The 26,602-nt window shown below is 32.9% G+C and overlaps 2 protein-coding genes across 5 annotated transcripts in view; one reads left to right on the plus strand and one right to left on the minus strand.

The window, feature by feature from the left end:
* Positions 1–26,602, minus strand: part of SUPT3H (SPT3 homolog, SAGA and STAGA complex component) — a gene marked incomplete at its 3' end in the record, with an annotated part of 536,454 nt that overhangs the window by 466,678 nt on the left and 43,174 nt on the right. Inside the window, exon 1 of one of the 3 annotated variants that reach the window (XM_080805745.1) lies at positions 20,308–20,443. The exons of the other annotated variants lie outside the window; for them this stretch is intronic. Coding sequence (XP_080661871.1) covers positions 20,308–20,333 — 26 coding nt within the window. The 5' untranslated portion in view covers positions 20,334–20,443. Of the gene's footprint in view, positions 1–20,307; positions 20,444–26,602 lie in introns of those variants that run through there. 3 annotated transcript variants of the gene reach the window in all.
* RUNX2 (RUNX family transcription factor 2) overlaps positions 18,785–26,602 on the plus strand; it is a gene marked incomplete at both ends in the record, with an annotated part of 205,001 nt that continues 197,183 nt past the window's right edge. Inside the window, 2 exons of one of the 2 annotated variants that reach the window (XM_080805739.1) lie at positions 18,785–18,922; positions 19,123–19,246. In XM_080805739.1, the coding sequence (XP_080661865.1) occupies positions 18,785–18,922; positions 19,123–19,246 (262 nt within the window). Of the gene's footprint in view, positions 18,923–19,122; positions 19,247–26,602 lie in introns of those variants that run through there. The other variant, XM_080805740.1, reaches the window with a different exon arrangement.

Raw genomic sequence — 26,602 nt, forward strand, 5'->3', positions numbered from 1 at the left:
ATTTGAGAGAGAGAGCAAGAGAGGGAGAGTGTGAGAGCACATGAGTGGGGGTAGAGACAGAGGGAGAAGCAAGCTCCCCACTAAGCAGGGAGCCCGATGCGGGGCTCGATCCCAGGACCTTGGGGTCATGACCTGAGCCAAAGGCAGACACTTAACCGACTGAGCTACCTAGGTGCCCCATGGTATGTATTTTAGACATAATGCTACTGCACACTTAATAGACAGTAGTATCATGTAAACACAACTTTTATAAGGACTGGGAAACCAAAATAACCACTTGATCTACTTTACTGTGATAGTAACTTCACTGCAGTGGTCTGGAACCAACTCACAGTGTCTCCGTACACCTGTACTTTGTGTTAATATAACTAAAAAGGAACCTCAAGTATAGACAGTTTCCTTTAACTCTGTATTTTAAATGCCCTTTATTCATGTGGATTTCATTATTTATTGCAGAAAAGTTGCATAAATCTGCTACAAAGCAACTGACTGCCCATACACCACAGGTCAGGATCAATGACAGACTAGAGTCACTCACATGAATTGGATGCGATGTAAATGGAAAAATAATATATACTTTTATCCATTTAAATGAATAAATACCAACATCTAATAATTACGTTTCTCTCAGAATAGATGAAAAGACATTTAATACTGTTTTCTACAGGAAAATGTTACAGATAAAAGTAACTTCTCTCTACCCACCCATCCAAATTAAAGAGCTCTAATTCTGAAAAAAGTTTAGCACTGTGAGGAATTTATTTTAAATAATTTAAAGGAAAGATAAATTACCACAATAATTAGTCAATAATTATACCGAGAGATACATTTCATTGTAATTATATCCAAAAAAACTAAACTTATATTCAGTTTTTCCACTATTTTATCATTATGTTTGGCATTAATGATACCATTTGCTATTGCGAGTATTCCATTGCTCTAAAAGGCTAGTATCATTCTCCTAAAACTAAATAGACTATTAGCAAGAACTATTTCAAAGCCATACCAACAGACCTCAAAAAGTTTTTTTTTTTTAAATTTCCTAACAAGAAAGGCCAAGGAGGAAGGTAATTAGCAGTGAGAAAATAAAAGAAACAACATCCAAACTAAGAGCAGAAAAACATAAATAGAAAAGCTTCCCAGATGTTTGTTTTCAGTTGTTGAGTCTACTAACAAAATCATTTTAATGGTAAGAATGTCAAAAAGATCTTAGAAAGCAAATGAACAAAGCCATTACACCTAGTTTTCTTTTTACTTATTTTTTTAATGCAACTAATGGTACAAAATCATTACCAATCTATAACATACTTACCATTAAAATGCACGTGAGTGCTCAAAGAACACAAATGGCAGAGGAAGTCAACAAGCTGAAATTCTTATTCCTAGAAACATTTAAAAAACCCAACTGAAACACTGAGAGCAAAGGCAGTGTGGGTTCTATTACTATTAAATCCATGGTCCAATTTTCCAACTCTCAACAGCAATGTGGCTAATCATGGCTCATAGATATTTCCAAACTAAGATTCAAGGCTACCTCCATTATTTAAAGTAAGAAATACCAGCTTTTAACTATAAATAAGAACAAAAGCAATCACATTAATGGAACATAATTCATTTTATCTCACCACCTGCATTTATAAATAATCTTTTTAAAAAACACGAAATATCAGGGTCTTTTCATACCAGCTCCAATATAACTGCAATATTTGTTGTTTCCATGCACTATTTACTGCACTTCATGATTTAGTGTTATGACAGTCAGAAGTATATCTGATTTGTCATTTTGAATTTACTGAGTAACAAAAACCTTTTCACAAATATATTCACCTAAATTCAGTTAGATAAGTCTGTTCTCACAATGCTTAACAAAATGTGCACTCTGTCAATTAGTTTATGAACAGAACTGCATGCTACATAAACTATCAACTTCCATCAATGGTTTTTAGAGTTCACTTTCCTTCTATCATTTTGACTGATTCAGGCTCTCTTTCAACTACAAAATCCTCCTGGTCTCCTCTAATAATACATCCTCCACACTGCTACCAGATCATCTGCACTTGTATTATGTCACTTCCTTCCTCAAGAAAATCTATTAATGGTTCCCCTAAGTTTTGAACATAGTGTTCAATCAACTTAAATAGTTTAACAAGTAAGGTCCTTCCTGATTAACCTCTGTCTACCTGTCTACCTTTTCAGACTCTTCTCTAGCCATCTGGCTCCCAACTTTTGCCCCAACATCTTAAAATTGAGTGCAACTCACAAAATGCTGCATGTTGTTCCATGTGATCTTGGCCCTTAACATTCCATTTCATATTTCCCTCCTCTTACCTTTCCTACCTACAGGTGTTGAGTCAACTCCTAAGAGTCCCTCAAATTCAGCTAATTTTCACCCATTCTGAGTAACTTTCACTGAATCCTGCAGTCTGACCAAAATTACTTTTCCACCACTACCGAGCACCATGTTTATGTATCACAGTATTCAACACACAGTGTTACATTCAAAAACTTCTTTGAGTTCCTTCAATATAAATTTGTTTCACTTGCAAACTATGCTTTAACTCTGTAGTTGCAGCACTAACACAGAGCTTAATACCTAATACATATTTAGTGTTTGGTTTTTTTTTTAAAGATTTTATTTATTTATTTGACAGACAGAGATCACAAATAGCCAAAGAGGCAGGCAGAGAGAGAGGGAAGCAGGCTCCCTGCTGAGCAGAGAGCCCGACGCGGGGCTCGATCCCAGGACCCTGGGATCATGACCTGAGCCGAAGGCAGAGGCTTTAACCCACTGAGCCACCCAGGCGTCCCCATATTTAGTGTTTAATAAATGCCGACAGAATGAACAAATGATGAATGATACTAAACTTTTAAAATTCACATTTTAAGTTAATGCTCTCTATAAAATTGTTGTAAAAAAAAAAAGGTTCTGACTTCTGGTTTCCAGGCTGACACGTAAACAGGTTGGAAGGCATCACTCCCTTCCTCAAGATAAGAAAAAAGCTAAACAAATTGAAAATCAACCACTCTTCTTAAATCCATCAGAGAATTGAGGTCACAGGGCAAACCAGTGTGGTAAACACCAGAGGAGACAGACAAATGAATATAAAGAGTTACAGCTTCCAAGAAGTAGAACCCGAAACTGGAACCAGATAGGAACACTTAAAGGGTAAGTATTCATTAATTGCTAAAGATTAAGCATGGACTAGCAAGAAAGACAGAAACTCAAAGTAGTCCAGCCTCGGGGCGGGCGCAGGAGGGCACTGGCTAGACTGCTGTGTTTTACCTTTCACAAACCCACCATGTTCTCATGGTGAATACCAACGAAAAATCCCCTCCAGGAGGGGAAAGAAGAAAGTAATCATTTTTGAAAAAGTTCCAGGGTATGCTGTTCTACTGAACAAAAGCCCTTAGAGGGAACTATTTACCAAAATCTAACCAACCTGCGTTACACCAAAAACTGACTGCCCCTAGAACTGCCCCCAAAACTGACAGCATCCACTAGAGTTTTTGGAATGGGTGAAGGGCAATATCCAACTCCAGCCTCATCTAGCCTTACATACAGGGAAAAAAATACTCAACCCCTATTCCTCTAGCCTTCCGATTTAACCCAGTGTGATGTGAGGAGAGAGGGGATGAGAATAAGAGAAGCACTTGCAAAAGTCACAAGCTCACTAAAAGACTAAAAACTAAGCACAGGATTATACTACACTTCCCCTCTGCCACCCCTTCTACCACATCAATCAGCTTCTTCCACAGTAAGAGTAGAGCTGAAAGACCCAAAAGTCTCAGACTCTACTTAAGAAGGAGTCTTGAGGGAACCCCAACAACCATAGGAGAAAGAAAAACAGGGACACTTGAGAAAACTTTTGTCTTTTTTTTTTTAAAGATTTTATTTATTTATTTGCCAGAGAGAGAGAGAGAGAGCGAGCACAGGCAGAGAGAGTGGCAGAGGAAGAAGCAGGCTCCCTGCGGAGCAAGGAGCACCGATGTGGGACTCGATCCCAGGACGCTGGGATCATGACCTGAGCCGAAGGCAGCCGCTTAACCAACTGAGCCACCCAGGCGCCCCGAGAAAACTTTTGTCTTTGACACTATGGCCACAGCAACAGCAAACACAGCATAACTCCTAGCCAGATAAACACAGAAACTTCACACTGAAGGCCTACCTACCCATTTCTTTTATCAGATATATCACGTCGGACTTTCAACAAGAAAATTACAAGACATTCAAATTAGGCAACACACCAATCTGAAGAGTTAAAGCAAGAATCAGACCTAGACTCAGATATGGTGGAAATTTAAAAATCATAATGAAATTACATTAACAACAACTAGTATGCTAAAGGCTATAATGGAACAAGTGGACATCAAGTGAGAACATGGGTAATGTAAGCAAAGAGAAGAAAACACTAAATAAATAAATAAATAAATAAATTTAAAAGAAAGGCTAAAAACATAAAATCAAACCACTGTAAAAATAAAATGAATGGGCTCACCAGTAGATTAAACATGGTAGAGGAAACAATCACAAAACTTGAAGATATGTCAATAAACTTAAAAAATTTAAAGGTGAAAAGATAAAAGAATAAAAAAGACAGAAAAGAATATTCAAGAACTGTGGGAAAATTGCCCAAAAAGTAACATACATGTAATGGTACCACCAAAAGGAGAGGAAAAGTAAAGAAACAGCTGAAGTTGGGGCGCCTGGGTGGCTCAGTGGGTTAAAGCCTCTGCCTTCGGCTCAGGTCATGATCCCGGGGTCCTGGGATCGAGCCCCGCATCGGGCTCTCTGCTCAGCGGGGAGCCTGCTTCCTCCTCTGTCTCTGCCTGCCTCTCTGCCTACTTGTGATCTCTGTCCAATAAATAAATAAAATCTTTAAAAAAAAAAAAAAAAAAGAAACAGCTGAAGTAAAAATGGCTGGGAGTTTTCCAAAATTAAGGAGGACAAACACCAAACCACAAATCATTGAAATTCAGAGAACACCAAGCAGGATAAATACTGAAATACTGACACCAAGGCATATCATATTCACACTGTAGAAAATCAAATAGAAACTCTTGAAAGAAGCCAGAAAAATAAACACACACACACACACACGCGCACAAAAACACAAAAATCTTACCAGAGGTCAAAGTAGGAATCACACTGGACTTCTCTTCAGAAACTAAGCAAGCAAGAAGAGATGAATGAAATATTTAAAGTGTTGAAAGAAAAAAAAAACAACTTAGAATTCTGTGTCCAGCAAAATTATTTTTCCAAAGTAGCAAACTAAAAACACACTCTCTCTCTCACACAAACACACACACACACACACACTTGAGGCAATTCATTACCAGTAAACCTGCCTTGAAAAAATGTTAAAAGAAATTCTTCAAAAAAAATGAAAATGATATGTCAGAAACACAGTTCTATATAAAGAAACAGTATCAGGCAAGGAATAAATAATTATTATTTGCTGATCTAACAAGTAACAGCTTGGTCAAAATAATAACAACAATATACTCAATGATTATAGCTTATAGATAAGTGAAGTGAATGACAACAAAGCTTTATAAAGGAGGGAATAATCTTTCATAAGGTACTTGCACTACGTGTAAAGCCACATATTGTTATTTCAAACTGGAGTTGGATTAGTTTTAAGTGTATATTAGAGCAACCACTAAAAAAAGTTTTTACAAAAAGTAAAGAAAAGTTTAATTGATATGTTAAAGGAGAAAAGAAAATGTAATCATATAAAATGCTCAATTAACACTAGGAAAATAATTTAAAAGTGGGAAAACTTGGGGCACCTGGGTGTCTCAGTGGGTTAAAGCCTCTGCCTTTGGCTCAGGTCATGATCCCAGGGTCCTGGGATCGGGCCCCGCATCGGGCTCTCTGCTGAGCGAGGAGCCTGCTTCCTCCTCTCTCTCTCTGCCTGCCTCTCTGCCTGCTTGTGATCTGTCTGTCAAATAAATGAATAAAATCTTCAAAAAAAAAAAAAGTGGGAAAACTTTCCCACTTTTAAAGTTAAAGAATCAAAAACAAGGGCAATATTAGACAACAGCTACAAATAGAGCAGATCTTAATCCAACTATGTCAATAAACACAATGGCCAAAGACAAAGCCTCAAAAAAAGTTTAAAAATATTTCAGACTAAATGAAAAGGAAAATAAAAACCATCAAATTTTGTGGATGCATAAAAAGAAGTGTTTAGAGGGACTGATCACATTGTGTGCATATATCAGAAATGAAGAAAGATCTAAAATCAATAATCTATGCTTCCACTTTAGCAAAATAGATAAAGGACAACTTAAACTCAAAATTGGAAGAAGAAATAATAAAATTTCAAACCAAGATTAAAGCAATTGAAAATGAGAAATCAATAAAACTGATGAAACCAGAAGCTGGTTTTTTGAAAATAAATAAATAAATAAATGTATAAACCTCTAGCCAGATTAGGAACCAAAGAAGATACAAATTACATGGGAAATGAAAGAGGGAACATCACTACTTATCCCATAGACATTTAAAGGATAACAAGGAAACACTAAAAACAACTCCATGCCCAAAATTTGAAAATGCAGACAAAACAGACCAATTCCTTGAAAGACACAGCTACCAAAACTTAAAGAGAAGCAGATAACCTGATTAAGTCTATATATTTTTTCAGAATTGAATAAGTAATAACCTTCCAAAGTAGAAAGCACCAGGCCACAACAGCTTCACTGGCAAACAATTCTCTACAATTCTCTACAGTCTCATCCAGAGAGAACACTTCTTATTCACTCTCTGAGGCTAGCTAGCATCACCCTTATACCAAAAGCGGACAACGACATTACAAGTAAGGAAAAACACAAAATAGTGTCTTCCATGAACAGGGATGCAAAAAAAAAAAAAAAAAAAAAAAAAAAGTCCTCCAAAAAATATTAGCAAGTCCAATCCAATAATGTATAAAAAAGAATTAAATGCTATGATGAAATAGGATTTTTTTTTCTAGGCATGAAAGGCTCATTCAACATTTGAAAATCAACTGATACAATCCATCACATCAACAGGCTAACGAAGGAAAGAGCATATGTTCCTTTCAATGGATAAGGAAAAAGCATCTGACAAAATTCAACACCATTCACGATAAGGAACATTGGCAAAAAACCTACAGCTAATGTCATACCTAATGGTGACAAACTAGATGCTTTCCTAGTAAGATCAGTAATAAGGCAAGAATATCTCTTTCACCATTCTTATTCAACATCATACTGGAAGTTCTGGCTGATACAATAAGCCAAGGAAAGAAAATAAAGGGAATGAAGATTGGAAAGAAAGAAATAAAATTGTCTCCTCACACATTACATGAACGTCTATGCAGAAAATCATAAAAAACCAACAAAACACTCCCGGAAATAATAGGTAATTAATAGCAAGGCTTTAGAATACAAGATCAATATATGAAAACCAATTACTTTCCTAAATACCAGCAATCAATAACTGAAATTTGAAACTAAAAAAAAAATTATATTGGCATAAAAATGAATATTTAGGTATTAATCTAACAAAAATACATAGAAAAGTCAAGGAGGTAAACTAGAAAATTGATGAGTGTGATCAAATTAGACCTAGATCTAGATAAATGTTTTCAATGACCAGAAGAAAACATCATTAAGATGTCAGTTTTCTGCAACTGGATCTACAGATTCAATGCAATCCCTATGAAAATCTCAACAAGTTTCCTTATGGAGAACCAATATTCTATCACTGTAACATAATAAAGCTATATTATTCAAGCCAATGTGGTTTTGGCAAAAGAGCAGACATCTAAGTCAATGGAACAGAACAGAGAGTCCAGAAAAAGATCCACATAAATATAGTCAACTGATCTTTGTCAAAAGCTTGAACAACTGCTGGAATAACTGACCAGTCAATGTAAGAGAAATTAACAACTCAAGTGTCCATCAACCAATATCTGTATAAACAAAATGTGGCATATACAAAGAACTCTTAAAGAACTGAATACAAAATAATAAATTAAAAATAGAAAAAATACTTAACAGATACCTCCCAAAAAAGATATATACATGCAAATAAGCATATGAAAAGACGCTGAATATCATTTGTCATTGAGGAACTGCAAAATTAAACAATGAGGTGGTACCATTATACATCTATTAGAATGGCTAAACTCAAAACAGAACAGCCAAAGCTGACAACAATGTGGAACAGGAGCTCTCATTCATTACAGGTAGGACTGCAAAATGACACAGCCACTTTGGACAATTTGACAATTTCTTACAAAGTTAAACCTTTGGTTTGGTTAGGTCTTACCAAACAATCTAGCAATCACATTCCTAAGTATTTACCCAAATGAGCTGAAAACTTGTAACTACACACAAACCTGTAATCTTTATTCATAATTGACAGAAACTAGAAGCAAACAAGATGTCCTTCTATAGTTGAACGGATAAACTGTGGTACATTCGTACAATGAAGTATTACTCAGCAGTAAAAAGAATCAGCGATGAAACCACAAAAAAGACATGGCATCTTAAATGAATATAGCTAAGTGAAACAATCCTGTCTGAAAAGACTGTATTCTGTATGATTCCAACTATATAATATTTTGAAAAAGACTACACACACTGTAGAGACAGTAAAAAGGCCAGTATCTAAAATGGATAAGATGCTAAATTTTATGTTGTGTATTTAATCAAAATTTTATGGAGATTTTTTAGGAAAAACTATTCTGTTGGATACTATAATATATATATATATAATGTAATATACACAAAATTATGCATTTAATAAAACCTATAGAACTGCACAACATAAAGAATAACCCCTAATGTAAACTACTGAATTAACAAAAATGTATCAGTATCAGTTCATTAACTGTAACAAACATAGGATACCAATGTAAGATGTTGATAATAGAGGAAATGGGGCATGGGTAAGGAAAGGGGGTTTATGGAAACTCTGTGCTTACTACTCAATTCTTCTGTGAAATTGAAACTGCTCTAAAAAAAAGCTATTTATTTTTTAAAAATAGTTTTTTGACACTTTTCAGTATTAAACTTGATAAAGATTTCATGCAATAAATGACTACACAGAAATGCTGCCACATGTATCAGTAATACTGAATAATCCATAAGTTATTTCAGAAATATGCAATCTTTAGGATACTTAATTTGAAAAAAAAAAAAGGATAGCTAAAAAACAAACAAAAGTCCTAGATATTTAAAATAGTGCAAAAGAGACAGCAAAATATAATAAGTAATTCTTCTTTTAACCACTAATCCTTAGGCCAGGTTTTATTCTTCAAAGGTTAATTTTCCTAATAAATGCATATTATGCTTTTAAATGCCAAAACTATTTTTTATTAACTTTAGATGAAAATCTTCCCTATATAAATTTTAAATATTTATCTTTTTAATAAAGTATACTTAATAAAATGTTCCTTCTATTACTTTATTAAATTGCTGTAAAAACAGTATTACCTTTTAAAATCCATTAAGATAAACTTCATTTAAAAAATATTAATAAATAAATAAAATATATTAAGGTAGATAGGACAGTATGAACTCATTAATGACCCTGGATGATGCTTTTTGAGTCTCTAAATATTGGATTTTTATGCTTCATTGCCAGATAGGCTATTCTTATTACTTATAATGATTTGTGTGTCTTTTTTATAATTAGGTATTGGAGAAAGGGGAAAAGTGTAAAAGCAGTCATGTTAAAACTTTATCAAAAATGAGGGCAAAGAGGCAGAATCCCTGTTTATTAACTAGGATAGCATAGATTCAGAGCTTCTTCTAAGGAAGAAAAATGGGTGGAAGGTTGCTCCTTTGTGATGAAATTCTATGAGGTCTATGTAATAATAATTTTTCAACTGTCTAATCCTTAGCTATGTGTGTAATAACTGGAATTGCTTAAAATGCTAATGGATAAAATAAGGTATTCAATAACTGAATTGTAAACTTTTGCTTAAAGCTATCTCATTTCTACACAGCTCATCATTTAAAACTTAAAATATTAATACACTACAGGTCTCAAATTCAGATCAGAACACGATTCGTTTGCTCCTTATCGGTTTTTAAAAAAGGTACTTTTCCTGTTCAGTTGTCGTAATCAGCAGCAGTGGCCAATAAATAATACTCAGCCTACCTAATGTACATGAATCTTCAGAAAACTAATTTACTTTGGATATTACGTCCAATGATGGGTGCAATGAATGTTCTGGAGATTAATGCCAAAAATAATTAAGTCCTTTTTCTACTCAGATTTAAATTAAAATATAAATGGAAAACAGGAAAAATAGTGCATCACAATCACTAATAAAATTACTTCACATTTTTCTTATTAAAAATGAACTGGATAGGGGCGCCTGGGTGGCTCAGTGGGTTAAAGCCTCTGCCTTCGGCTCAGGTCATGATCCCAGGGTCCTGGGATCGAGCCCCAAATCCGGCTCTCTGCTCAGCGGGGAGCCTGCTTCCCCCTCTCTCTGCCTGCCTCTCTGCCTACTCGTGATCTCTGTCTGTGAAATAAATAAATAAAAATCTTAAAAAAAAATGAACTGGATAAATTAAAAAATAAGATTTATGATAATTTGGAAATAGTCTACAATCAACATTTATTTGGATTCCAACCTTATCCCTAAAAAGATCTCAGGGTGCCTTATAAAACTATTTACAATACATAATGATTACATGACCAAAATGAAAATGCACTGCTCAATTCAACACAGTTCCCAAGACCCATATCTGTGATCTTTAACATAATAAACTAAAAACACAACACAAAAACAAATTTTTTATAAATAGTTTAAGAAGGAATTCCATTATAACATGTAAATTAAAAGTCTGATCATTATTTCAAACTTTTCTTGCCTGTTTTGCAAGAGGCTCTCCACTGGCCACAGATGCATGTCTATAAAGCATAGGCGGCAGGAGTGAGCAAATCTGGCAGGCCAGTGCCTGTTTATATACAAAGCTGTACTAGAGCACAGCCATGCCCATTCATTCACTTACTGTCTAATTTACTTATCTGCTTTCACACTACAATGCAGAGCTGAGTAGTAGACAGAAACCGTATGCCCTACAAAGCCAAAAGTATATTCTATCTGGCCCTCTACAGAAAAAACATACAGATGCCTGACAGGGTATTAACTAGTATGACACAGACTCTGGATAAGTAATTTGCATATAGAGATAACAGGCTTCTGCTCATTAAAATACTTCTTGACAGAGTATAATTTAATAGCATAAACAAGTTAATAAGTCAGTACTTTCAAAATACCATTTCCAATTTATGTTTTCCATGTATAAACTTGTGAAAATTAGTTGTTTTACTGTGAATAGCATTTAAATGTAAAAAATAAAATTATAAACCAAAATCTTAAAATTGCTATGTATAGCCCAGGCTATTCATACTGACTCATTTTTTAAAACTGACTATACAAATAAATAAAATTTCCCCAGCTATTTGATTTCAACTTGAAATCAAGTCCCTATACAACTTTTCCACAAAATGCTTCACCTTTCAGAACTCACTATTTAAGGTGAAAGATAGTAAAATGAATGCCAGTATACCCTTTGCCTAGATTCACCAATTGTTAACATTTTGCCACATTTGCTTTGTGTATTTATTCCTTTGACTTCATGAAAATAACTCATTATGCACCTCTATTAAGAATAAGGGTATTTTCCTATATACATGCAATAGCATTATCACACTTAATAAATATTCCATAGTATCATCAATATCCAGGCCATACTGAAGTTTCCACAAATATCCTACAAATGATTTATAAAGCTCTTTTTTAAAACCTAGCATCCAATCAGGATCCACACACATAACCAATTGCTGAGAGGAAAGGGCCAAAGTTTTCTTTAAACAATCTTTTTGTGTATACTATGTTCTCTCTTCGTTCTATAAACTTGTTCTCTGGAAAAGCTGTAGGAACACAATTTCCCCAGTGCTTTCCTGGCAGAACCATTCAGCAGTGAAAGGGTATCGTGATAGTAGTGGGGAGGAAATTAAATTTCCAGTTATCTTGGTAGATTCTATTTTCCCTATGAAAATATCTAGAATGAAACAGTAATCTTCCCTTATAGTTGGTTATAATTTTTAAATATACCTAACCAACATTCAGTGATCATCAAGTCAAAAATTTTATGACCAATTACCTGCTAGGACTCAAGAATTTTTAATATTGTCTCTAATAATAAGAATTATGAGTAATTATCCAAATCGTCATTTTATAAAAAGAAACAACATTTTATAAAAGGCTAAAAGAGTGTTTAACTGGTCACTTTGTTGCCAGTTTCAGAAGACTAAACATACTCTTTTGTAAATGTATAGTCAATTTTATATAGTTTACTAAAATGAATAAAGTTTTAATCATTCCATAAAAACTAGATAGCTTACATATTATGCCTATGCATTTAGAAGCTGACTTTTGGGGGCGCCTGGGTGGCTCAGTGGGTTAAAGCCTCTGTCTTCGGCTCAGGTCATGATCTCAGGATCCTGGGATCGAGCCCCGCATCGGGCTCTCTGCTCAGTGGGGAGCCTGCTTCCCCCTCTCTGTCTGCCTGCCTCTGTCCCTACTTGTGATCTCTCTCTCTGTCAAATAAACAAATAAAATCTTTTAAAAAAAGAAAAAAAAAAAGAAGCTGACTTTTGGCAATTTGTTTCAATGCTTTCAAGCTTTTACTAAAGCGTAAAACATTTTGAACAATGCCTTAGTATATCAATATTGTAAAAATATGTACTTCTGAACAACAAAAACCACAAATTTTTTCTTACTACTAATGTAATTAAGGTATGTCAATAATTTAACATTTTTTTCATCATTATTTAATCTTAAAGTTCAAACTAGAGCAATTTTTAATTACCAAACTTTCTGAGAAATTGAGATTTCCAATGGGAATACTGTCAAATTTATAAAAACAAACAAAAAAAATCAGTATTCTAAGTGATCCATTTTCAATATATTTCCTAACTGTTAATTATGGCTGAACGCAGAGTATTTTCCAGTGTAAATTACACACAAAGCTTAACAAAGATAGATCTAAATCTACAATCGCCTTTACTGAAACCAATGAAAAATCTATACACAGCAATGAAATTGGCATGCAAATAAAAGAACTGTCAAGACAAGTATCCCTAAAAATAAGCCTACAATAACTATTTTAAAGACTGTGTGTGGTCTCACCCATATATTTTGGCAAGATGCACTTTCTCCAACCGCAGCTAGATTCATCCAAAAGCAGTGGCACTGGAGAGCCTCTGTCTCACCTGTCAAAGTTGAAGAACGTTGTTCCAAAGACCACCATGCGTCCATGGAGAAAAGCCACAGTACTACAGCTGTTATTGATAAGCACTCTCTAAAGGAGAAAATACTTCAAACAATTAAGCAAATCATCCTTAACAGAGATGCAAACAATTTATTAATGTTCAAATGATGAGATGATAAATACCATGCCCAGTATGAAACAGAGACAATTTCATACACTGGAATACTAAGAGGAGATCTTTCATAAGTAACATTAGCTTGATAGTCTATTATCTCTCTGGTAAAATTTTTATACATTATCAATTCAAAACCCTATTATGTTCCCGTATTTAAATCTTACAAAACCTCCCTTATAAAACCTCCAAATTCATCTAAATTTCTAAGGTCCTAAATCCATCAAAATTGCTAAAGTCTGACAGCTAAGAGCAGAGATGACTAAGATTTATAAACAGAAACCCTAAGTATATTGAAACCTGATTTTTTAAGAAGATATTCTAATATCTTTATCAACCACATTGTAAAAGCAGTTTACATTTTTGCTTTAAACTAACCTCTCTACGGTAAAGCATATGGACTGATCAGGTAAGCTATAGGTAGGTTAATAAAAAGAAACAACGAGAAAAACAATTACTTTGAAAAGAAATATGCCTCAGTGGACGACTGAAGTCCCAACCTAAGCCCCAGTTCAAACCTGGCAATAAAAAACAACTTAAAACAAAATGTAAAGAAATACACCTGGTTAGGTAAAAAGTTTAAATAATCATGACAAATATATCTCATAATTAACTTATTTTTCCTACTAGATAATGTCCTTTTAACCCTTTTTAATATGGCAACAACTCAACTGAAAAAGAAAGCAGGTGTCATTTTGTGCCTTTTTCAGGAAAGTTAATATCCAAAAGGTTCTCATTATAAGACAGTTTCACCTACAACCAAGTCTTGCTGCACAAAGGCCAAGTTACCACAGGGTTCCAATGTATTATATGATGTCCCATGGTTTCATTTACTATATTCTCCAAGTACAAAGGTTCCAAAGAGATTAGTTTCACTTTTCCCTAGATATATTTAGTGCATTAACTAGTACAGTTGGGATATTATTTTTCTTTGGTTTTGTCAGTAGCATGTTTGATATAAATTTTATTAAGTGGTAGTATATGTAACATTGCATTGTGGGTAGTAGTTTCCTGCTTTAGCCTAGCCACATCCTCAGCTGTCATATGAGCATATTTCCCATATTTTCTGCAAGTTCTCGCCTTTTTTTCTTCTCAGAAAAATGACAGCATTAGAAGATGAATTGTTCTAATAATTATAAGAAATATGAATTATTTATACAACTATATTAAATGTAATATGGACCACTCTATACTTCAAAGAACAAAGGGGGCATAAGGAATACTCATAATTAAAGTGTTAAACTCATGTGAAACAATGAGTCACAAGTAAATTAACACAGAGGAAGGAATTAAAAACTATTAAAAGAAAGAAAATCTCTAATCAGATGCCAATACCATCCAACAAATGAGGTGTACTATATCGGTCTAGAACAATGATTTGCCTTGAATGCTAGAGGTTTCAAAGCCACCAGGTCTTCATTAGTTTAGATTAATGTCAGTATCCCCTACTAGAACCTCAAGAATCTACTTTGAGACTTTGTAGAACTATCAAAACAGAGAAAGAGAAAGCAAAAAAAAAAAAAAAGAAAGAAAAGAAAGAAAGGAAAGCCTGGAGGAGAAAGGGAGGAAAGAAGGGGGAAAGAAGAGAAAAATGAGGGGGAGAGAGAAAGTTAAGTATTTTCTGTTTTGGCATCCAATTTCCACATAATTTCACTTTAGACATATAGTTGCTAATACTAACCGAATGAAGTTGTTCAAACAATTATGGACATGGTATTGCTTTGGGTTTTTACATAATTTAATTAAAACAAACTGAGGAGGGGGAAAAAAAAACAACAGAAAAAATACTCTCATTACAAAAAGTACCACAAAATAACACCCTGTACAAACACACAAAACCATACATGTGCATGAAGTTGTATACACGACCATATATTTCCATTAAAATGAGGAAGTGAAATTAATCTCTCATAATCATAATTTAAAGCATTAGTAAAATTATACATACCTTACTAATATAAAAATTTTTCAAACTATCAACATAAGGCCCAATAAATGTTACGTAAAGTTAAACAGCTATACATCAGATCCAAAAAAAACTGTCAGAAAAAAAATGATCACAAACCAAGTTGAAACAAGAGATTAAGAAAGTTCCTTACTAATACCACACAATCAGTGAGAACATTTTAAGCCAAATCAGGATTTCTACAATTTACAAAATTCCTACACCAAACCATTTGCTTCTATTGTTTTCAATTAAAAGAAAAATAGAGGAGTAGTAAATAGAAGTTTAAAACAATCCCCCCCCAAAAACCACACACACACACACACACACACACACACACACACAGAAATGAGCACAAGATTGCTATTAATAAAACTACTCTTCAAATAGGATAGTTAGTTCAGAAAATAAAAAAATAATTCAAAAGTATCAATGAAGATATATGTAGCATTTAAAACACTTTTACAGTATATAATATAAAAAGTTCAACTTATGTTGACAAATTTATTAAATACAAGGTAATAGGGAAGCAAGATAATTGCTTTACTTTCTGAAACAGATTTCAACTTCAAAGCTGTATTTCATTTCCATGGCATTAACGTATGTAATTTATACAGCTGACCTAAACTTGTTACTTACTTCAACACAGCAAATACTAACATATCCTCAAAAAGGATGGAATTTTGAGGATCTACAGTTTCCATTTCTAATTTTAAGCATAGTATAAATCCATAATCAAGAGCTTTACTTGCAGTAACCTATGAGTCAGTCTCTTCATCACATGTAGTATTATTTCTAATGAAACAAACTGTCAGTTATCAAATGTGCACCAGTTACCACTGTTGTTTTAAAATGTTTACCACAAAGTAGTATTTGCTCTAATGGGGATATATTTTAAATTTAGGGAAAAAAGCGTGTGGATAATAAGTATAACAACTTTAAAGCACATGACTTCTCTTTCTCCTGCGAGAATTTGATGGACCTCATGGGAAAAGAAAGGGCATAATCAACAATATCTATTAAACTCTTATGCAATAAGAGTAATCATCCAGACCAAAAAATTACATATAGGACAGTTACCTGCAAAAAGAGAACAAGCAGTTAAAAGACACACAGATGTTAAAAACTGTTCAAATACATATAACTCAATTTGGAGGGCCAAAGTTCGCTTAATAAAAAAAAAAAATTAAGGGGCAAATACTTAGCAAAAAGTTGGGGTTATGTCAAAGAATCCTTCTGCAGAAACTAAAAGTTCATTCTAAATGAGGAAAAGCATTTACTTACCACACACACTATAAGAGCTACCTAAATTTTTTCAATTACCTGATTCTGCTATTGTATGTGCATATGGCACTATGTTTGGAAATTCCACAAATTATATAACAAAGCCCTCCTTTAACATTCTCTGGAAATTAATTTAAAATATAGATCACACTGGTACACCTTATTTATGAAAGAGAATAACTGAGTAGCTTACACATTAAATGAAAGTTTTTACTTTCCAATGTAAAACCTGTTTATACACACCATGAGGCATAATAAATCTGTTTTAAAATACACTAAAATGTATTTCTCGTTTTCTATCACTAAAAGTTTATTATGAAAAAGTTCTGGGCGTTTGAACAATACAGGACTGAAGTCATCTCTTGTCTTCTTAGTATATTCTGGGCATAAGAATTTTTTGTAAAGAAAGTTATGAATGTGTTTGTACATTTATCTTTATCTAATAAAAACCAAAAGCGGATAATGAACTCTGCTAGGAAGATTAGAAGCGGGAATGTTTTGGCTATAACACCATCCTTAGTGTTTTCCAGCCCCAAACCCGTTATACACCCCAAATAATGTTTTGTAATTCTCTGTCTCCGCCCACCCTCCCAGTCATTTACTTCACGCCACTCCTAGTTACTATCACACTAGGAAGAAGTCTAACATGCAAATTCAGAGTGGCGTGGATAAATGGCCAAAAAAAAAAAAAAAAAAAAGTCTAGAAAATTGGTCTGTTCGGCTTTATAATTTTTGTTGAAAAATACCCCATCACTCTCAACTGATGAAAACAGGAAGCTCTATTCATAAATATGAAATTCTCTGCCTATGATATATAATCATCCTAATAAGAAAATGAGTTCTATACATACATGTCCAAAGGGGCAAAAAAGGAGATAGTTTCCCAAAGATGTTTCCAATTTTCTTCTGAATCAGAATTAGCAAATCGAGACGACTAACATACTCTGTCTGTGTGCATTATTCCTTACTACACACAGCATTTTGTAATTTATTTCAAAGCTTCCATTATAAACAAAAAATACAGCTTCTGTTAACCCACTCCATTCTGAGCTTATAAAGTCAATAACATTGAACAATCTAAGTTACAACATAAGAATTTTACTTTATAGATGTATAAGATTTGCTATCAAAGGCTCTGCTAAAGTTAATATCCAAATAAAGTATTTAAAGAATTATATAAAATGAATACATTCCTTTGAAAAATAAAAATTACAAGCATAAAAAAAAAACTAAGATTCATTCAATAAATTATGTCACAGTTCTTGCCATTCACTTTTATAAGATCCTCAAACTGGTCATGAGGTAAACATATACATAATACAAAAGCTACTAATTACATTTAATCTTCATTGTAAGAGCCGGCATTTAATATTGATCATACATTAACTAGACAGACATGATTTAGTATTTGTAAAGGAATCTCCAGACTAACACTTTCATGACAGCCAATTACAGTCGAGCCCAGCAAGCAGTTTGCAACCAGACCTTAAGGAAGGTAAACTTTTTTACAATGAGTTACAGATTCACAAGTTTGAGGAGACAAGAAAAAGAAAAACAGAAGGACTCCAATCACCCGGCAAATATGAAGCAGACCCCAGAATGTGATACAATCCAAAGATGTAAATTATTGTAAATCATCACTGTTGTTCAGAATTTCACACAGCCTCTTGAGCCAATTTTGTTCTTTTCCACAGACACAATAATGAACCAAATAAAAGGAGGAGGGAAAAAAAAATAAAGAAAAAAAAAGTGGGGGTCGGGGAATAGAAAGGAAAACCTTAACTGCAGAGTCCTGCTGTACAAATGCGTAACCTTACAGGAGTTTGGGTTCCTTCAGCATTTGTATTCTATCCAAATCCTCATGAGTCACAAAAATTAAAAAGCTATATCCTTCTGGATGCCAGGAAGGGCCTTACCACAAGCCTTTTGTCAGAGAGAGAGAGACAGACAGTGAGAGAGAGAGAGCAAGAGCAAGGGGGGAAAAGCCACAGTGGTAGGCAGTCCCACTTTACTTTGAGTACTGTGAGGTCACAAACCACATGATTCTGTCTCTCCAGTAATAGTGCTTGCAAAAAAAAGGAGTTTTAAAGCTTTTGCTTTTTTGGATTGTGTGAATGCTTCATTCGCCTCACAAACAACCACAGAACCACAAGTGCGGTGCAAACTTTCTCCAGGAGGACAGCAAGAAGTCTCTGGTTTTTAAATGGTTAATCTCCGCAGGTCACTACCAGCCACCGAGACCAACAGAGTCAGTGAGTGCTCTCTAACCACAGTCTATGCAGTAATAGTAGGTCCTTCAAATATTTGCTCATTTTCTTTTTGTTTTGTTTCCTTGCTTTTCACATGTTACCAGCTACATAATTTCTTGACAGAAAAAAATAAATATAAAGTCTATGTACTCCAGGCATACTGTAAAACTAAATCAAGATTTGGGTATGGTTTGTATTTTCAGTTTAAGGCTGCAAGCAGAATTTACAACAGAGTGTACAAGTTCTATCTGAAAAAAAAAGGAGGGAGTATGGCATCAAACAGCCTCTTCAGCACAGTGACACCATGTCAGCAAAACTTCTTTTGGGGTAAGTGTTATCATATTTTAAAATCCTATAAGAAATGAACCTGTTAAACAAAAAGGTATGTTTCTTGGATAAACTGCTAGCTTTTCCGGGTAATGTTGTAGTATACTAAATATTATGATGATAATGCTATTTTGTTGCACTGAAAAATGAAATTGCTGTACATATTTGCATTTGGCATCTGTAACTTATCTACTTCTCGGAGTAATGACTTGAAATAGAAAAAATGACATTATCTCACAGTAGTCAAAATGTTTTCTAGAGCTGTAGAAATGAGGTAGTTAAAAACAGTAAAAGAAAGTTTTAATATTCTCATTAACCCTCACTGCAATAAAATGAGACACTAAATTAATCAAAGTATTATGAAGTATTCACCCTGGCAGCTCCCAATATTTGAGCAAACTTCAAAAAGGAAGCAATTTTACAAAATAACAGACCACAGAATTATCTCGACATTATGCTCTACCATTATGCTCTAGTGCAGAAATAAACCTGAAGTACAGTTAACATTTTACCCAGCTCAACTAAAAGAAATCTATTTGTAATTTTAAACTGCATCATAAGATAGCTTGTTTCTAAACAACTTTATATAATTGAAGCATATATTCAGATATAAACTTATAAGCATGTGATAGCCATTTTTAAAAGATCTTTATAGTTATCCAGGACATCCAGGATATTAAAAAGTCCACAGAAGTTTTTGAAAACCTACACGCAATTATATTTTTCTATGTGATTTTAATTTTACATGTATACACTATTATCCACATGGAAAACTTGTTATAAACACACGGCAAACACTGAAATGTCTAGGATTCTTTTAATCATATTCTCGGACCTACCAAAATGAATAGCGTTTAGTCTCATGAAAAATAAAACTCCGTAAGGATACCCTGCATGATTTTAAAAAGCCATACCTATTAAATCATGCTGAACTTTGAAAGAAAACAGGCATAATATAGTCCCTTAATATTCAATTTCAAATTAGTGTTGATATACAAAAGTAAACTACTTCAATATTCATCAGCTGACACAGTATTATAGTAAAATATCTAAACACTTACAAGATTTTCTTTATGAGGTCCAACATGTTCCAACTACAAGGCAAGTTTATAAAATTTTCCTTTATCCTTTAAAATAAATCCTTTTGCTCTGTATACCTGTATTAACTTTGCTTTATAACTTACAACTAACGATTGGAGTTTCCTTTACTCCTCCTACTTCACACATTTTAACTGGCTACCAGCAGATCAGTCTTAGTTTAGGTCAAAGAGAAATAATTAAAACTGAAGGAGAAAAAAGGTTACTCTTAAAAAGGTGAGGAAATGCAGTTTGTATTTTACCAAAAAAATGTAAAACTGCTGTAGTGACTCCCTCAGTAGTTGGACATGGTCCCCCCCCCCAGTTACAACACATACAATAATCACAGATTATTCTTTTGAAATGTAATGATAGGTAATAAACATTACTCTAAAAATTACTGCATTAAGGAAGCAAAACATACAAATAACTAGCCTGCATTACAGCCCCTATTATAATTACAGCTTATACGTGGTAACTTTTGCAGTTCCTACGTAAGAGATAAGGAAAAAATGGTTAAAACTATTGTTATATGAAGGAATAACTTGAAAGAGGCATCTCAAGCAGTTAACTTATTCTTTCACAATCTTACTATTTGAAAAGCAATACATTTTTCCAACCAGATGGGGAACCATACAAGTTTCAAAGACTACTTCAGCATTAGAAGCAAAGACATTAACACTCTCACAAATAATATGTTAAAATGCTCTTTATCCTGTCTTATGAAGGGTCTTATTATTTCCTGTGACAACCTTAATAATTATTTCTACAATAAAATTTCTAAAACCTTGACCAAGTTTCTAAACAAGGCAGAAGAGTAAGCGAAACAGATAAAGATCATCTATCACATGTCATATATTTTTAGACATTGTAACTAATTCTTCCTCTTCTAAAAAGTGGGATTTAGTGTCTCCCACCCCCAAATAGTACTTTAGCACCTGGAGGACAATTTAAGATGAACCCACTACACCAAACTAATTATAGGTGTGTAGTGAACATTATGTATAGGTTGTCATCACACTGCAAACATTTCCTCAGCCCATAATCTATCTGAAGTCTAAAACCTCACTTCAGGCCTTAAATTCTCATAAATGATTATCAAAACTACCTAATGAAAAAATCAAAGGTATGTGCTCTAACGTTGTAAAATAAGTTTTTTGAAGTTTAAGCTTTCCCTAGGTGAAGGACAAAATTGGCTCACCTCAGTATGAGTGAAAAGTGTGTGTGTGAGAGAGGAAGAGAGACAAAGAGACAGAAACAGGAAGATAATTCAGTGTCTGTTCTCTCAGCACACCATTTACCTTGAATTGAACAAGAATTTACAATCTGCATTATTCAAAATCTACCCATTATTTATGATAAAGTTTATTGAAAATGACAGATCTGACTCATGGAGTTTCTTACAATTAAGAAGTTAATTATGACAATATATCAGCTGATTAAATTTCTAAATAAAGCCTTTATAACTGACCATAGTAACTGAACATGATGTGTAAACATTAACTTCCAAAATAATAGCTGTGGTCCATATCAATAACTTCATAGTTTCAAGATCTAATAATGTTGAAGTGTTACAACTTGCTTCTAACAGCTAACTTCCAAAAGCCAGGGAGACAATTTAAAAAGTCAAGAACATACACAGAAGACCACTCCAACATATATTAAAAGTTAAAAATGTCAATGCAATTCCCAAAAGACTCATAATACAAATTATTTTGAACTATAATAAATAATCCCAATTTTACATGAATAGCTGTTAAAGATCTCACTTTTAAAATTTTAAAGACATTTTAAAATGCAAAAATTTAGAAGAAATCACAGAAAAATATTTTGTTAGTCTGTATGAACCTCTGGATAGTCTCCAAATCACAAGAAAGGCATAAAATACACATGATAATATTATGATACATTTTAGTTATTTTAAAAGAACAAAAAATTAATCTACTCAATTACACCCTTCAAACTAATCACTGATAGTTTGACTTGTTTAAATCAGTCATGCTAAAGTTAAATTCAGTAAGATAGAAATGTTCCAGTTTGTTAAAAGAACACTGAAATATTTGATGGTTAAATAAACTGCAGAGGGAGGAAAAAACTAACTCATTGAAGGCACTAAGATTTTATCAAACACACAGAATTAATCTTTATTGAATAGAACCATTCACAAATCAAAACTCACTGTACTTCAATACTTTCAAGCAGCGCTAATCAATTACAAACCTTTTCTAGTGCTTCAAAACTCATGTGCTTTCAATTTTATACACTGGTGGTCTTCAAGTACTGTATTGGGGCTGAGTTAAGACATTCTGTATCACAACTTTTTTTTCAACAAATATCCTTCTAGAGGGCTTTTTTTTCCTCTCTAGAGCTGCTCAAATGAAAACTGTGGTAATATTTTTATACTGTACTTCTTTGTTGAAGCTAAAGGTTAGGGGTTACCTAAATACCTCAACTGTATATACAAAAAAGGGAAAAGGTAAGTATTCATATAAAAAAATCCAATGGGACTGGATTATTTATTTTTGCATTTCCTATGATTAATGATGCACCCGTACCTACTTGAAAACTGATGGCAAAACAGGGTAACATCTCAAATTCCTATCCAACGCATACAAATATCAACCTCCCATGCTGTTCTAACCCTTGTTCCAAGAGACTAAAAGGTGACAATCCTAATAGTGAGGTCATGCAAAAGCTCCTCAAAAGCATTAAGATCGCAAATGCTATTACCTAACAAAAGACCTTAACATAGAGGGTTCACTGAGACAGCCTACCTCTACAGTGTCTCTTTAAAGACATTACACATATGGTCAAATAGAGAAATACTTTCAATATGAAAAAATCCTTCCTGCAAATAATAAAATTGTAAATGTGACAAAGTATGACTATTTTTTCTAGTCATTTACTATTCAAGACTTATTAAATGTGAGCTAGTAAAACCAAACGTAATTTAGGCAGAGACATCCCAATAGGCTACCTGAATGCACTATTTTTTTCTCTTATACCAATGAATTCTACTGAAAAAAACTACCCCCCCCCACAAAAAATCTGTCCCTGAACTCCAGTAATAAGGATAGCAATAAACTCCAATAGTCAGTATTTTCTAAAGAGCAAAATAATCAAACCTGTCTCAAGCATTAGGTAATTCTTCATGAAATCTAAAATGTTTACTATTTTTAAACAAATATTTAGAAAAGGAAGTCTCACATCATGAAAATATACACCTTAATACAATATACTGCCATTTCAAAGATTATGGAGTTCAGTGACTATGTGTTTGGATTAATGTGTTACAATTCAAAAAAGTAACGGGGATATTCTATACCTTATTCAAAGGGAGTTTCCTCACAATTGTCACCACAGCTGACCACAAGCTTTTGTCCATTCAATAGCAAACATAAAACAGGCTATACATTAACTTTTTTAAAAGATTTGTACAAAAACTGAGCTGAAATGTTCTTTTATTACAATGTATGTAATATCTTCATCTTACATTGAATTCTTAGGCATTTTCCCCCCTTTATACTATTTTTTTAAGAACATGGATTCAAAGTTTGGAACAGTATTAGATGAATGTAATTAACACCGTATCAACATTTCAGGTGTTTGTTGTGATTACTGAACAGGATGCTAACTCTAAAACATTTTTTTCATAAATATGCTTTCTTTTGACTAGAAAATAAAAATCCCATTATTTACCAGGATATACAAAACAATTTCCAAATAAAATTAGGTGTGGAATTAAGAGTCTTTCAAAGACTAATTGCTACATAAGCATTTAATATTTGCACTGAAAAAATTTCATTTATTAATACATCTCCTATAAATACCCTGTATTCTCATTAATATTCATAAATGTAACATCAAATATATATTCTAGGACCAAAAATCATACCAAATGTGATTTTGAGTCTATTAAAAAAGGAAAAATGTTCGCTCATCTTGATTAAGTGCTTTTCATTTTTCAAATTAATTGCCCGCAAGGAATTCTGCACCATATAGACATATTAAGTGAATCCAACTTTTCATAATACTTAAGATATTTTAAAATTATTTTATTGATGACAGAAAATTTGCCAAGTTAACATTATTCTCAGACATGTATTTAAGATTATTGTGGAAATTAGCTTAAATGTTCTGTTATCTGCATTATTTCTATTGCCATCCTTAAGAAATCACACACAAGTTACATTAGAGAAGTGACATTCTTAACAAGGTACAACTAAATATCCTGTGCAAGGCAAACAATTTTTACCACAAAATCAAATAAATTTTATTTTACCTTTCATTTAAACTGGCTTTTTATTTTTTTACATCTATAGTAGCCACTAAAAATTATTATGCCATCAACTACAATTACATAAAAGACTAAGTTTAAAACTCTAAAATTTATGCATTTATAGGTTCCTCTAAAATTTATATGGACCATGAGTGTGCCACGCCATTGTTTACATATTCCTTATAGGCAGAAGTCTTACAATTAAATCCATTTTGGTGGTTCAGTATAAGCAAAAAATAGTAGTAATAATAATAAAGGACAAATGCTAGCCAAATCACAATGACCATCACTAAGGTTTTAAAACCTATACAAGTACATACTCTTTGGAAAAATGAGAATAATGATGTGCTATTCCACAGAACTTTATATGAAGGTGGACATTTTTTTATACAGAAACAAAATATATAACAAAATATAACTTAAATCTCTTTCAACTATTAGTCCGCTCAAAATCTTAATACAGTCTCTGCATTTGCATGTGCATACAAAATCACACAAATGAATGACTACAGAATTTACAATAATAATTGTAAACAAAGAGAAAAACAACTATAAATTATGTAACTGAGGTATTGCTTATAGTTCTTTTGTGAGAGATAACCAATTCCTTTTTGCATGTATACTAACAAATAATGTCGAACTGTAAAACCATTAACAGACATCAAGCAGACATCCCAGTCTACCGGGAAATTCAAGATAAAAATAATCAAAAACCACACCTGTAAGATCTAAGGACATTATTTTCCAGTTACAAACTTAAAATAATTAAACACTGATTATCAGTTAAACAAATTATTAGTTCACAAAGGTAAATATGAGTGTAACCATTGTGTTAACAAACACCTATTTAGAGACATTCTCTCAAGAAGTCTGGCTTGGAGGTAAACAGGTATATTTTCTATATATATACTCATTGCCTACATAACCTGTGAAAACAATTTAAGTTAGGTATTGTGATTTTTAATTTGTTTATTTTGCTTTAGCCATAATAATTATAATTAATTCTACTTTTAATTTCTTTACTGAACATCTCAATTTAAACTCAAATTTCCAGGATAATCTTTACATGAAAAGGAATTATTTCTATCAAATGATTAAAAATTATTTAAATGAATCTAAGCAAAGTGAATTCATTGTGAAGCTAAAAGATAATAAAGTGCTATGTTTTATAATCAATATTTTAAGCCACTGTTTTTACTGTAACTTGGTCCTAGAAAATAGACATAAAAATGTATCCGAAAGATACAGGGTGCAGATTCCTTTTAATCAATAATATTATAAGATTTGTTTGTAAATATAGCTCAAAGATAACTTAAGAAAAGCGAATTCTCAATTTCATAAAATTTTACCACCTTACAGAAATCTGCAATATTAGATATATTATAGATATATATTACTATATTACATATAGCATAGAAAAACTTCAATAACCTACATGATATCAATCAGTATGTTTTCCATGACATGCGTAACTTTAAAGGTATGTAAGTATTTCATACTAAGGACACCCAATTTGAAATATCAGGACAATATAAGAAAATATCTGAGAAAACTTCCATTAAGACAGTAACATCCTATTATTAGGAATAATTGGTTATAAAAGGTAATCTAGTGAGATTAATTTTTATTAATTAACCTCTCATGAAATTTGTAAAGCTTTTAAAGTAATTCGACTTCTGACAAAATGCAGAAAATATTGCTACTGCTCTTTCAAATAATTCAACACAAAATGAAAATATTTAAGAAGATAATCCATAAAGCAGATAGTACTTATAAAAACAACATACTATAGTACCTTTGTAAAACAATATAAAGATAAAAGTTAATGTAATTCAAACTTTTGATCATTAATTCAACCTCCTCTCCATAATAGAAACTCTTATTTTTCATATTATTAAAACTTGAGTGTTCACACAGAATTCTTTACATTCCCCAAGTTGTTAAAACTAAACACATACAGTATGTTCTCACTCTCTCTCTCTCTCCATACCCCACTTCTC

Source organism: Martes martes (assembly GCF_963455335.1).
Source record: "Martes martes genome assembly, chromosome: 6".
Taxonomy (NCBI): Eukaryota; Metazoa; Chordata; class Mammalia; order Carnivora; family Mustelidae; genus Martes; species Martes martes.